The following is a 15806-nucleotide window of genomic DNA, read 5'->3' on the forward strand; positions in this document are numbered from 1 at the left end:
ATACATTATACTTAATAAATCCTTCCCAGCCTAAACTAGCAAGAGTGAAGTTTGTTGTCTGTAACTAAGACCTCTGAAAAATAGAGAGAACTTGAAAAACATTGCCTGTTCAAGCTTTTCCCAGATTTTTTACAAGATAAAGACTTTGAAAACTACCATAGTAGTTTGCTAGGGCTGTTATAACAAAGTACCACAAACTGGGTGGTTGCAACAACAGAAATGTATTATCTCAAAGTTCTGAAGGCTGCGAGTCCACGATCAAGGTGTTGGCAAGGTTGATTCCTCCTGAGAGCCATGAGGGGAAATCTGTTCCATGCTTCTCTCCTAGATTCTGGTGGATAGCTAGTAATTTTTAGCATTCCTGAAACATCACCTGTATAGGAAACATCATTCCTGTAGAAACATCACTTCTACCTCTACCCTCATGTTCACATGGTGTTCTCCCCGTGTGTGTGTGCATGTCTGTCTCTATCCTGAGTACAAATTTCCCCTTTTGATAAGGATACTAGTCATATTAAATTAGGGCGTACCCTAATGACTGCATTTTAACTTGATTCCCTCTGTAAAGCAGTGCTTCTGAAAAAGGTCATATTCTGAGGTGGTGGGGAGGCAGGGCTAGGACTTCAAAATATTTTGGGAGGAGAACATAATTCGATGCATAAAATATTGCATGCAATTTAATAAAAAATATAACCATTAGTCCCTAGACTCAAGTGATTATACTAAAACAATGGGGTAAATCTTTTTTCTCCTTTTTTTTTTTTTATTTTAGGTTAACCGAACACTGGATATTACTGAGTTTCACAGTATGAATGCTAAATAACAAAGTATAATTATGATAAATATGGCTTGAGAGTGGCAGCTATAAAACAGACATTGTGAAAGTTTATTTCACAATCTAAACATGCTAAAACAGTAAGCAAAAACTGAAGTATCAAAATGGTTCTTTCATGCTTTAGAAACACATTAGTTCAGTAGAAGAAAAGTAAATTATTACACTAAGCTATAGCAACTTTCATGCTGAGATTCCTAGAATATTTATTCTTGGTGCCGTTTGCTAGCAGCATTAACTATTGTTAACAAGGTCCATATCTTCTATTACATAGCAATTATCTTTCTCCCACTGTCTATGAAGCATGCTAAATCACCCATCACAGGTCCACTTGACTGAAATAAAAAGGAATACACCAAAACCATTTCAAATTCTAATTTAATCACAAATATAGAATATTTGTCAACGGTAACCAGGAGACGTCTTCATTTTAATTTGACTTCAGGATTTCTTCATAGGAAATAGGCAATATTTATAAGAAATATGGCAAAATCTGGACTTTTGAATAGATTTTACATTTCTGCGCATGGTAAAATTTCTCAGAAAAGGAGTCAGGTATAATACAGAGGCCAGAAAGATTATCACTTGCAAAATACTCCATTGTTCTCTAAACAGGCCATTTTTAGCAAAGGATCAATGTTAACTATGTCTCATTTCTAACATAAATTGGTCACTATTCAATCACAGTTCAGAGGGCAAATGTTTTTAATAGCCAGTAGTAGTTGCAGAGTCATACTAATGCTCTCCCAAAACATGCTTGTATGTGTGTCCACACACACACACAAACACACCCTCATGCCTAGACTTTGTGGTCAGTAGTAGGAGATACTCTTCAGCCATGAGCTTTAGCCATCACACAGAGCCTCACAATTTTTATGTTATGTATCTATTCAGAATGCTATTCACCTACCATGTGCAATCTAAAGTCAGAGAAAGTACATATCCTACAAATGTCATGGCCCCACTCATGAAAGGTAGGAAATATGTTCACTACTGTTTACTACCACACCTTCAATATCTAAGAGGCTGCTTAGTTTATAATACTGGTTAATGAATACATGAATAAATATAAATGAACTGAAGAAGAGATATGATTCAGCACCTTAAAATTAATCTAATCTGGATTTCCCTCAGTTTGATAGATTTTATGTTTCTGATTTTTTTGAAAATCGTTAAATGAAATAGAGCATGAAAAGGTGTTTCACCTCAATAAATGTTTTATTAATAGCAATATACTCAACACATTTTTAAAGGAAATGACAGCCTGACACACTAAAGTAAGGACAAACACTCTATTTCATTTAGCACAGATTACTTGGCACGCAATACTTATGGCATTATGTGGAGATAAGGTGAAAGAGACGATCAATTTCTACCATTTTCTCTCTGAAGAACTGAAGTACAGAAAAGTAAAGAACCACAAAATAAAATAAATCTACATAGTGATGAAGATTAAGAATATAGCCCAAGGACTTTCATTGCTAAATCTCTTTTTTACTCTAAATTAGAATCACCATTGAAGGATTAATCCCCAAAACCACCATATAAATGACACCAATAATTTGCAACCACCACACCTGCTACCTCCCACCACTCACTATAAAGCTGCCACTGTAGTAACTTTTCTTATCAAAAGCAAAAGTCACTTTGGAATCATATGTACGAATCCTTATTATCCACCTGCAAGGAGACATGCTAGGTGCAGACTCACCAACCAGAAGAAAAGAGATCAGAATATTAGAGAATTATTTCTGAATGTCTGCCAGCACCTGCCTCAGATCTCTCTGCTTTCTTCAAATACCTGGACTTAAGCAACTAGAAAACTTATATTGAAAATACGTCAGAGTGGTTTCAATAAGAGCTGATTGAGTTGACAGCTAACATAGTTTTCTTAAAATTGTGAAGATATGTATTTGAATCCAAAATCTAGCCTGAAATTTTGGCCAAATGCCTAGACTTTGGGCAGTGTTTGAGCCCACCTGGCTCTGTGACAATTTGTTATTTTGTGTAAAACTGTTGAAAATGCAAACTAAAAGCCCTCATCAGAAATATAAATAAAGATTATGATTAAGAAGTGCTTTGTCCCAGAGTTTGAGACAATTTCTATTGACTATAAGTATTATTTTTAATTGTGTCATAATTAACCAGTGACCAGCACTCGACCTGGAAGAGTAAATTTTTTCCACCTAATCAATGAAAACCAACTAGAATAGACTTATTTAAAATAAGTTACAATTTATTTTATACTTAGCAGGTCAATAATTTTAAAAAGAACTCATTAATGATAACAGGACCTTTTCAGGGCAGCTTTTAGATAGGAGTTCCTTTCAACTTCCTTAAAAAGAAAAAGAGAAGAAATCTGGTACTGAGAATTATTGTAAAGAAATGGGATTGCCTGTGTATTATTCTGAGGTCCTTAAATTAATAAATGGCAAAGGCTAACATGTATTGAGCTTTTAATTTGTCCCTGATACCATTTGTGCCTGATACCATTCTAAGTATGGATTGCTTTATTTGATCCTCATAACAAAGCTTTCAAGTGAATATGGTTGTTTTTCTCACTTTCCCTTCAGGAGGGAGCATGAAATTATTTTCCCAAGATCTCAAAGCTAGAGCCAAAAATTTTCAAGGAATCTGATTTAGAAGAATTAAAACATTCATTGTGTTCAACTAGTCACCTCTTAGAAGTAGAGACCAACAGATTCTGGCATTGTTACTCCATAAACATGGTACTACTCTCCTTATTTTCCTTATACCAAAAATTAGAAAGCACACCTAATTATGCCAAAGGATAAGAAAGAGCAATATAATATGAATCTTATTCTCAAGGTTTTTGATACAGTAACTGGTGAAATCAACCAAAATAATAAAACTGAGTGGTTAAATCATTCACTATTCTGGTGATATTAAGTCAATACTACATATTTCTTTATTATATTAGTTTCTTCCATTTTATTTGCTTTTTATTCCATATGCTTTAATATTCCATATTATTTGCTTTTTTCCCCTATAAAAGCAGGGTTTGATGGGAGACTGGTTACAATATGTAGAAATAATATTCTAAGTTAACTGTTGAACATACATTTAACTAAGTTTAATGTTGAATAAGCACAGAATATTATTGTGTTATATTGTTGTATAGTACTGTATTATTGTATATTATAATTGGACACACTAATAACTGTCCAATTAGGAATCATGAAGCTGCCTGTTGTTATTACCAGCAAAGTTGGTTTATTTTCATTAACTACTACTTTGACACAAGGTAAAGAAACATAAGTAACACTAATATTTTAATATTATTATTAATATAAATTAAATATTTTAATATTGATTATGAAACAGTAATACCTGTTAAATACATTTTAAGATGCCTTTTTAAAAATGAATCAAGATTATAAGATAGAATTAACTGGATCCTCATTTTTACAGATACCTTATCAGTATTATCAGATACTTCCTATATTTAATTTCTACAATAAAGTCTATGTAAGGAGGCAATATTCTCTTTGCATCTAAGATTTTTTTTAAAGCAAATACTCAACACTACCTGTGGTTGTAGGTAGGCTTGGGGTATGGAACATTTGTCCAACACTCTAAACTAATGAAGTCACTTAATTTTTGATCCCTCACAACTTCTATTCCACCAATCATTTATTTATTTATTTATTTATTTACTTTTTTTTTTTGACAGAGTCTCACTCTGTCGCCCAGGCTGGAGTGCAATGGTGCGATCTTAGTTCACTGCAACCTCTGCCTCCCGGGTTCAAGCAATTCTCCTGCCTCAGCCTCCCAAGTAGCTGGGATTACAGGTGTCCGCCATGACGCCCAGTTAATTTTTTGCATTTTTAGTAGAGATGGGATTTTCCATGTTAGCCAGGCTGGTCTCGAACTCCCGACCTCAGGTGATCCACCCACCTTGGCCTCCCAAAGTGCTAGGATTACAGGTGTGAGCCACCACACCCAGCTTCCACCAATAATTAAATATAAAGAAGTGTGCGTGTGCACATGCATGTGTGTGTTTACAAATCTAAGAACTTCACTTATAACATTATTTTAATCTGTCCCATATTTTAGTTAACATTTTACTTATTTTCATTTCGTATAGGTGCTTATGTAACAACTTCTCATGTCATTAATCCTGCTTTTTGCCCTCTTGTTAACATACTAAATAACCTCTCTATAACATAATTCACAATGATATAAAGTTTATTGTGATCACCTTAAACACAAGGTCTCTGTCTTATTCATATTTGTATGATTTACCCACGCTTTAGCCTGGTAGTTGTTCCATAAATGCACTTTAAAGTTGAAGTGAAACTTAACCTCAAATTCAGTGACAACCTAATGGAAATTCCAACATCTCTAGTTCATTCCTTAATTCACACTTTCATTCAGAAAACAAATTTTTTAAGTTCTTAATGTGGCCTTAGCCTCTGCCCTGAGGGGCTGAGAACACCACTCCCAGGCACAGAGGGAGAAAGCTACTGTAGAAGATCAACATGCGAAAAGATCATGACATATTGTAGGAAACACAATGAGGGACCTATCCTAGTGCACCAGGAAAAGAAGTGTGAAGGATTCTACAGCAGGGGTTCACTTAGCATTACATGGCTACGATGCCAAGGGGTACACCGAAAAGCCAACAGGTCAGGGAATAAACTTATAAATGATATACACTCAGCATAGAATACTTCATATATTTTCATTTGTTAAAAAAGCAAAATACAACTAAATTTGTATGAGAATCAGACACTAATCAAAAACTGGTATCATTAACAGAAACTAATAATGAGATCTATATAGCTGATAGGCAGATGACACCTATATTTCCCATTACACTTACAAATTATAAAGTAGCTAATTTACTTGTTGGAATGACTTTGAAATCTTATAAATAAAATTATTCTGATCTTTAGGTAAGTCCTTGCAAAACCTCTGGTGCTTCAGCCTCATACTATTAAAAAAAATGCACTTTAAAAAGTCAGTTTATCGAGCCTACAGGTATTACTGGTTTACCAAACCTATAACTTGGTTACCCCCCAAAAAAGTGTTAAATTGAGTCAAATGTTTTATTTTCTTTAATTATAAAAATATTTATGAATACGGTAGCATTAATCCATAAAATAACCCTTCTAGCAAGTAAAGACTATTTACTATATTTCTATGAAAATTTAACATAAATTTTAAAATTTTGAGTTCACTCATAAACATTTCACACCACACTTTTTTGCTTATAAATAGAAGTTCTAAGTACTCAGTAGACACCGAAATATATTTGTCAAATTAACTGCAGGAAACAGGCATTATTTTTCAATGTTTTAAGAGTAAGGGCTTTGACATAAGACAGAACTATTCAAATCCCAGCTCAGCCCTATACAAGCTCTAAGAACCAGGGATGTTACTTAATGTTCTAAATCATAGTTTTCTAATCGAACTATTAGGGAACTAATGTCAAGCTCAAGGAATGTTATAAGAAATAAACAAGGTATACAGTCCCATCAACAGTATTAAAGTGTTCCTATTTCTGTAAACTAGCTCAACCATTGTGGAAAACAGTGTGGTGATTCCTCAAGGATCTAGAACTAGAAATACCATTCGACCCAGCCATCCCATTACTGGGGATATACCCAAAGGATTATAAGTCACGCTGCTATAAAGATACATGCACACATATGTTTATTGCGGCACTATTCACAATAGCAAAGACTTAGACTCAAACCAAATGTCCATCAGTGACAGAATGAATTAAGGAAACGTGGCACATACACACCATGGAATACTATGCAGCCATAAAAAAGGATGAGTTTGTGTCTTTGTAGGGACATGGTGCAGCTGGAAACCATCATTCTCAGTCCAATTACGCGCGCAAGATCCAAGAAAAACCAAAATACTGCCTGTTTCTCACTCCATAGGTGGCGAAATTGACATATTGAGACATCACCTGGCCATAGGAAGGTGAGTAACAACACCACCGGTCCGCCTATCCGTGGGGGAGGGATACGCCTTAGGAGATATCCAATGTAATGACGAATTATATGGTGCACACACCAACATGCTGATAAATACCATTGTAACAAACCTCACATTGTGCACCATGTACCCCTCAACTTAAAGCTTAATAAAAATAAATTAAATCTACAGTAATGATGTCAAAACATTTAGCATAAAGATTAAGTGATAATAAATGTGGATGGTAATTATTTTAACAGATTCTGTATCTTGAAATAATCAATTTTTTCTGAGCTTACAAACAAAATATTAAATCAATATTTATAAACTGTGGCAATGTATATGTATTGTACTTTTGTTATTTAATATGTCAATAAAAATTTTAATGTCATGGGGGAAATTTCATTAAATGTGTACACTTATTAAATGTATAAAACCAAATAAACCAAAAAAGGACAGCATATAAACCACCTATATAGTATTACCATGACTTTTAAAATGTCTTTTATCTACGTGTACATAGAAAAAAGACTGGAAGGAAATGAATCAAGATTTTATTGACACTTACTAGTGGTGCTGATTAAAACTGCACTTTTTGTTTTAACAGGTCCCTAAAACTACATGTGCTACTTTTATGATTTTAAAATTATTTAATCTTATTTTTTGTAATGAGAACATTTGAAATGTACCCTCTTAGCAATCTGAAAATATAGATTATCAATGAACTATATATAAAATTATGACCAGGCACGGTGGCTCACGCCTGTAATCCCAGCACTTTGGGAGGCCTAGGCAGGTGGATCACCTGAGGTCAGGAGTTCAAGACCAGCCTGGCCAACATGATGAAACCCCATCTCTACTAAAAATACAAAAATTAGCTGAGCGTGGTGGCAGGTGTCTATAATCCCAGTTACTTAAGAGACTGAGGCAGGAGAATTACTTGAACCCGGGAGGTGGAGGTTGCAGTGAGCTGAGTCACGCCACTGCACTCCAGCCTGGGTGACAGAGCGAGATTCTGTACCAAAAACTAAAAAATTAAAAAAATTTTTAAGTATAAAATGGGTGACTTTTAAATGACAAGCAATCATTTTCAGATTTTAAACAAATTCCAGTTAATAATTTATGACAGCAGAATAGATAATAATTAAATACTGGTTTTATACATATTTCTCTTTTTTCCAAAGAGGTTTTTGCTTCTTAACTAAGGTATACACACACACATACACACACAAATTGCAAGTCCTAGCATCCTCAGCTACAAGGGAAAGAACCTTGTCAAATAAAGCTTGTAGCCACTTAGTTTTTCAGCTTCATTATCTGCATAAAGATTGACCCACACAAAGCTGAAAAGGGTGACAGGGAAAGCCAAAGCCATAGCCATATAAAAAAAGATAAGTTCAAAGACAGAACTATGCCAGATATAAAAGTTCAATGTCATTAAACAACAATCAGCGTCATAGCACAGCCTCTAAACTTTTTGCACTCCAAGACTTTTGTCATTTAACTGCTTTATTACTGGAACTAGTTGCATTAAATCAGAATCTTGATGTTTTAAAAAGTTATCCTCTCCTTTTGTTTATTCCTCAGTAATTCAAAAGTCATTCAGCCATGTGAATGCAGAGAAAATGTTCACACTGTCATTGTAAAAATAAGTAGTAACTCAGGAGAAAAAGAATCAGCTTTTACAATTGTGGTTAACAAAATTAACTTCCATAAAATGATGTTTGGTAATCAAACAAGTATTTTTGGACTCATAAAAGATGCAATTTTAATGGCATTCACCTAAACAGAATGATTTTTAAAGATGTTTCTTAGAAAGCTCTTAAATTCAGCAAACATGCTAGCACAAGATTGAATAGCTGTTTGAGTATTTTCAACTCAACTAGCTTTCTTCAACTCAACACAGTGAAATAAATTAGAATGAATTTGAAAGAGTGGATATAAAAATCCATTAAGACAAATTACATTTCACAGCCCAGTTCAGTAACAGCATTAATTCCTAGATCTGGCAATGATATGTATCAAACAAACAAACAAAAGATATACCAAACATAAAGAATATCAAGTACAACCTAGTGAAATGTGTACATTCACACACATACTGCTCAACCAAACTATGGAGTTCAAAACTTGAAGCACTATTAGAAGAGAAGAACAATACATCAGCACTGCCTTTTCTGCAAACTCACTGATTATGAGAAAGAAAGAAAACATATAAAACTAGTTTTTTTCTAAGGATAATCAACCTGTCACATTCCAAGCACGTTATCTATATTCTATATAATTCATGGCCAACATAAAATGTCTTTTTTTGTCTCCCAGATACTGCTAAAGGCAGCCAAAATGACACTCACCAGACATCCCCCCAAAACAGAAAGCACAATAAATCACTGTTTTAACCCCAAGAAAGGACAATCCATCTTCAGTATTAGAAGAAGAATATAGAATTTAATAGCACCAGAATATGTTGCAGTGCACTAAAAACACTTGATAAATAATGAGTTAAGACTGAGAACAGATATAAGTGTTCATGTAGCCAAATGAAGCTGATATTAAAGTTTAATAGCCTGTATATAACCTTGAGCATAAAAACCCAATGACTTGGATACAAGCACTTAAAGAGATATGAATCTAGCTCAATATTTATCAGAATATATTGCCAAAGTTTCAAGTCCTAGTGCTAAAACACTTCTTGGCCCTGAATCGGAAATGGGTTCTGTTGGAGTCAATCCAGAAAAACCAATTGGAGTATGATTAGCAACATTCGGTGACTTGGCCTGAAAAATTCAAATTGAAATTCAAGGAAAGAAATTAGTTATTTAATTGGTTATTTCATAATTCTGAAAGTATAGTATGCTATCATTTAATTGCAAAATAATTTTCCATTAACTTTACAATTAAATTATACTTACTATAAAACAAAATTAAAATTTAATGTTGACAAGAACAACAAAGACAGTAACATGCTACTCACAATAGTAACAGCTAACATTTGTTAAGCTTTTATTATGAGTCAGGCACTAGTCCAAGTACTACATGTATATTCTCAAATCTATAAAACTGGTACTGTGATAACTCCTGTAATACAGGTGAGGAAACTAAGACAGAGAACAAGTAAATAATTTAACCAAGATCACACATTTGGAAAACAGCAATATCTAGGATTACTGGACCATTTGCCACTTTCTTCCCCTCTACTGCAGAAACTCAGGTGTGGTGGGGGTGGCGGGGGTTGGTGGGGAATTAAAATTGATGCTCAAGTGTGTAAACTACAACAGTTTCAACTACTAAGTTCACATGTAACCCAGATTCTAAAAGGTGTTAAAGCGACTGATACTTGTTATACACTAAATAAATGTCACACGACAAATAAATATTTGCTGAAAAAAAGGTGTCAAAGAGGGAAATTAAAAGTTATTAAGGTTATTTTCTGCATCTAAAACATAAGTGGACAAACAAGGTCATCCAGTAATTTTGCTCTAATGAATAATACTGATAACCTTTTTAAACAGAAACTTGCCAAATAAGATAAATACATTTTGTCATCAACTAAACTGAAAAGGATGGAAATACAAACATTTTACAGTGTATTTTCATTCACAAAATATTAAAAGGAACCCATTCAAAATAACGTGTAAAAATATAATGAAAGCTGTAAAAAACATAAAATAAATATATGTATTCTAATATTCAAGACAAATTTTACATCTAAAATTCAAAATGACAACTCCATTTTGTTGATATATGACTAGCTTACCACTTCAAAAGAACAATAATTTATCTGGAATTGCATATTTTCTCCCAAAATAGGTTGTCTCCTTAGATTTCTGGGACTTTTATGAATGAATTTCAGAGGTCATTAATAATATGAGTACTCTGAAAGTAGTTATTCATAATATGAATATTTTATTTAACACTTCTGTAGCTTTAGAAGTGAAACAGATCCTGAATTTCAAATATCTCTCAAATTTACCTCATTAGTTAAATTAGCTAAGTTTCCAGTTTCAATATGCTAAGGACACTTTTTCCCTAATGTAGAGATAACTTGTATTATCTCTTCATAATCAAAGCCATGATCATTCTCATGTCCACGTCTTTCTAAAGGAATAAGAAAAACCAAAACCAAGAAAGATTTTCAAAATTTCAGAAAACTGTGCGGAACGTCCATGCTTATATCTTCTCTAACAAAAAACACTAACTACAAGGAAGGCAACAGTTCATTTTACCTCATTTTCTGAAATGCCTGGAAATCTATGCTGAAATGACTTAAATGGTTTAAAATCTAAAAAGTTGTTGATAAAGGTCACAATGATAAGGAATAAAATGGTGCTAAAATGCTTAATTACTTAATATATATTTAAGAGGTGTCAATTTTACACAAGCAATAAAATATCTTCCCTTGGGTGGCTTTTCTGACCATTAATCTTTTTATTGTGTAACAAGTAATACTTTGATATAATTAAGACCGTTTTTTAGCTACCAATTCAGTGGACAGACTCTTCATTTGCTTCTCTGTTGAAACTGTTGTCTCAAGAAATCCAGCATTACTTTCTAAAAAGCAGTCTACCTCTGAGAACCTGTGTGCTGTGGTTTGTCACCCAACTTCCAAGGTTACCAGAATATACAAACACTAAGCCAACCTTCCAGTTAAGCTTGCACCTGTGCAAGAAGAAGTCCCTTCCACTTCTCCAGTCAAAATAAAGTCTAGAAAATTGTCCAGTACCCAATTACTGTAGTGACTGAATTACCAAAATAAATAAATACACTTTAAGCTGGTCTATTTCCATCACAGGATTTCAAGGCTACTCTCCCAACGCGACAGGCAAGTTTTAACTTGTGCCTGGCCAAAGGAAAAACGTTTGCCAAATAATGTTCCTGCTGCCATTCCTGCTGGCTTTTCGTTTGTCCAAATCGCTCTCTAGTCGTTGTCTTTTCACTTTATAAACGCCACTGAGAATTGTGCCCACCACAGCCCCACCCCACTCCCAATCCCCAGTGCAGGTTCAGATTGTGGTATTTGGTAGAGTTCTTGAACTCCACATAGCCAGCTCCGGAAGCGCACTGCAAAACGCACCCCGGATGCTTTCCCATATCTATTCCCTCACTCTCACATTTCAGAAAATCGCTTTATTTATTCACTCTGAGAAAGTGGGCTCAACCCCCGCTTTTGCGCTGGAGAAGGAAACACAATCATTCTCTCTCTCTCTTCCCCTCCCTCTCCAACTCCTTCTCTCCCTCCACCCTCACCCCTTCCTAATCTCCAACACTAAGAGCACTCAGACATCCAAACTTTCTAATTCCTTCCGCCCTCCCCTGTCCCAAACACTGGGCAATCAGACTGGAGATAACCGACGCGGGGAAATCTGGGTTTCCATTGTCAAGGAGTCCCCTTTCCCCACAGCCGCTCTTATGCCCCCGCCCCCTCGAGGGGCTCTGGGGGCACCTTCACGCTTCTCCCCTGCCCTCTAGAAAACCACCCGTAACTGGAGGCTACCGCGTGGCAGCTGCACCAACAGCAGGTAATCCAGGCGGTGCGGGGCGACGCCTTGTGATGGCATCCTGCCCTCGGCAGGGACACTACTGAGGGCCACATGAAATGACCCCCAGCAGTCCTGCGAAAGCAAAGGGATGGAGGAGGGTCTATGCACCCTGCCCTGTGCCCCAGTCTCTCCCACCCTGTCCTCCGAAACAGAGGAGCCCCTAGCATCCGGGAGCGGGCTGGGTCGAGAAGGCAAGATCAATAAAGTTCAGCAAGTAAGACAGCTGGGAGCTGGGTGCTACTGAGTTCTAGAAAGGGGGAGTAGAGACGGAAATATCCGAAGGGGCGAAATGTAAATCGTGTCTACTGCAAAAGGGAGTCGTGCAGGGAGGGCCGCTCTCTATAAGGAGTTAACCAGCTCCTGGCCAGGACACCCCTGCTGGGCCTCCAGCGGGGCTCAAACCCGCTGCGGGTCAGCAGGGGGCGAGGGGTGCGGGGAAACGCCTGGGCTGCGAACTTACGGAAGAAAATGTACTCGGTGTAGCTGCTCCAGATCTTGTCGTCGCGGTACTGGTTGACGAAGGCGGCGGTGCCCGAGGAGTTACACGCCACCATGTGGAAGCCGGCCTCGGACAGGCGATCAAAGGCCTGCTCCAAGTAGGTGAACTTGAGGTAGAAGCGGGACGTGTACTTCTCCGGCTGCCGGTCGGGGTCGCGGCTCTCGTTGAGCGTGTCCCCGAAGACCTCCTTGGCCAGGGCGATGCGCCCGCACACCATGATGCGCGCGACACGCCGGAACTTGGCGTCGGCCTGGTTGTCGCGCACGGTGGTGTAGGAGCCCCGGTAGCCCAGCGTGAGGAAGCCCGAGCGCTTGTCCGGCGCGCCGCTGCCGCCGCCACCACCGTGCGCTCCCGGGCCCGAGGGCACGGCGGCCACCGCCCCGCGCAGCAGCAACGCGTCGCTGCTACCCTGCGAGACGTTGTCCTCCAGGTCGCTCTGGCAGCCCTCGTCGTTGAGCGAGTTCTGCTTGATGACCTTGGGCGACAGCAGCTTGACCAAGTCGGTGAGCTGGAAATACTCGGCCTCGCGCAGGAGCCGCTCCTTCTCGGGGAAGTGCTCCGGCAGCGCGAGCTGCTTGTCCCGCAGATAATCCAGCACGTACCTGAAAAGGAAGCCGTCCCGGTCGATGAAGAAGCGCGCCCGGCTGTCCCTGGGCAGCTCGCCTCGGCGCCGGGCGCCGCCACGGGGACTAGAGGGCGAGAACATGCTGGCCAAAGTGCTGTCCGGGACGCTGAGCAGCGTCGAGTGCTTGGTCACATAGACCTGGCCGCCCACATTCAGCTCCACTACTTCGGGGAAGGGCGAGGGTGCGCAGGGCCCCGGGGCGGCGGCGGCCGAGGCGCCGGGCGAGCTGGACGTGGAGACCATCTCGCTAATGGGCAGGATGGTGCTGCCGCCGCTGCCCGTGTCCTTCAGAGCCATAGTCCCCCCGCCGCCGGCCCAGTGACCCGAGAGAGCTACCCTTTCTCGTTCCCGGAGCCCGCGCCCCAGCACTCCGGGTGCTCTCTGCGCCCTCGGGCGGGGCGGCGCGTTCCTCCGGCCGGGGCAGCCCCGCTCAAGGCTCGGGGCAGCTGCGGGGTCGGCGGCGCCTAAGCTCCATCGGAGGAGAGACGCGCGGGAGAGGAGCTCCGCCGGTGCGGCGGCGGCAGTGGAGAGGCAAGTAGGAGCGGCTGCTCCTTTGGGGCGAAGGCGGGGAAGTGTGAGAGAGACTTGCGAGAGGCTCTAGGACTGCTGCTCGGCTCTCCGCGGGGAGGGTGGGAGGAGGGGCCGAAGCAAAGAAAACTCGCCCCCCTGCCAGCTTGCTAGCGCGCCGCAAGGCCGGAGCGCCGACGGTGGCGCTAACTACTCCTGGCAGCCCGGGAAGAGGCACTGACGTCAAGCCCCGGACTGGGACCCGAGCCTCAGCTGTCATTTAAAGAGATAGGCTCCCGCCGCGGCTCCCGGGCTCCGACGCTAGGGGGCGGGACCGAGGGTCGAGCCTGTGAGAGGTGCCGCTGGGCGGCCCGCTGGGAGAGGCAGGCAGGGAGCGCCTAAAGCAAAGGCGAGAAAAAAAAGACAGCGCTCTCCTTCGTTCATTTCACTCCCTCCTTGGGTCCATGCCCACCCCTTTTCCTCCCTCCTTTCCTTCTCTTCCTTTCTTCCTTGCCTCCGTCCCCAGTAAAAACTAGTTTTTTACACTCTCATTAAAGTAAGGAGTGGAGGAGCGGAGAGAATAGGTTTTGATTATAGCAAAGATGTCAGGCTCCTAATTTGGCTTGCGAGCAGTGATGTGAGGGTAATGTAATGTGAGGGTGGGAAGATGAATCTCTTGAAGTGGCTTTATGATACAGTTTAAGTGAAGGGCTAAATGCGCGCACCTGTCTTAGAATCAAATTTTACGACTGCATGCACTGAATATTGTTGAAAAAAATTTAAAACTCTGAAATCTGATTTCAGTTCACAATAATAAAGGCGTGTAACGACTGTTTCCTTCCAACGTTTTTACAATATTTAGTTTTATAGTAGATGCTTAATAAATGTTTATAGAGGGAGAGACAGAGCCCGAGAGGAAACTTACTCGATTTGTTCATTCTTTCTAATCCTGATCAGTCTCTTCATTAATCTCTCCATTTCCCTTTCAACTCCATCATGCAAGAAAAGTGGCTGATATTTTTATTAGTCCTAACCCCAAGAGTAAGGTCACAAATAAAAATTATATGAATTTAAGCTCACTTTAATTTCCATGTGTACAAAGTACAGGTACAGTCTGCAAAATGGGCATTACTTGTGATAGTGAAAATAGGAATGCAAATGAGAAATCTTTCTTCTACCCTGGGTCATACGTTTGTATTCAGAAACATAAAGAATCATTGATTTATGAATTACAAAAGAGAAAAGACTGTATTGTGGCACAAAGTAGTGTGCTTCAATTATCATAACAATATTACAGATGAACTTTATCCATTAGCCGTCGATATACAGATTTTAATATTTTTTAAAAAGTTAAATGCCTACTAACAACTCCTTTTCTTCAGACTACCCAAAAAACTATCGAATTTCAGATACGGTTGTAAATTAATACATTATTTTTGGAGCATTACAAATTATGTTTAAATCATTGATCCTTATAAGCTACATCCGTAGACGATGTCATACCAATTTTGAAGTTGCATTACATGAAGCAGAGAGAGCCTAACGGACCAATGAAAGAACACAATATATTTGCCAAAGGACTGAGACTTAAAACGGGGTTTTGGTATGCATTGTCATGCAATCCGTTTACTCAAAACTATTGTGTCCTGCCAAATTTATAAACTGATCAAATTAACTAATTTAATTGATTTTGGCCTTCATTTAAAAGTTAAAACTAAGTATTAAAATAATAGAAAACATACACTATTTTCTGCCTCATTAGAAGAAGAAGAAAGTATTCGGGATTTAAAGTAATCATTCCTGGATAAATGAATTAATAGATGCTTTATAACCTTCATAGATGAATAAATA

The 15806-nt window shown here is 38.9% G+C and overlaps 1 protein-coding gene across 3 annotated transcripts in view; it reads right to left on the reverse strand.

Moving 5' to 3' along the window:
• KCTD8 (potassium channel tetramerization domain containing 8) overlaps positions 1–14242 on the reverse strand; it is a 291198-nt gene extending 276956 nt beyond the window's left edge. For all 3 annotated transcript variants that reach the window (XM_017848788.1, XM_017848789.1, XM_017848790.1), the window contains exon 1: positions 12785–14242. In XM_017848788.1, the coding sequence (XP_017704277.1) occupies positions 12785–13745 (961 nt within the window). In that variant the 5' untranslated portion in view covers positions 13746–14242. The remainder of the gene's footprint in view (positions 1–12784) is intronic.
• Positions 14243–15806: the final 1564 nt, after the last annotated feature.

Source organism: Rhinopithecus bieti, unplaced genomic scaffold (genome assembly GCF_001698545.2).
Source record: "Rhinopithecus bieti isolate Rb0 unplaced genomic scaffold, ASM169854v2 scaffold_31765, whole genome shotgun sequence".
Lineage (NCBI taxonomy): Eukaryota > Metazoa > Chordata > Mammalia > Primates > Cercopithecidae > Rhinopithecus > Rhinopithecus bieti.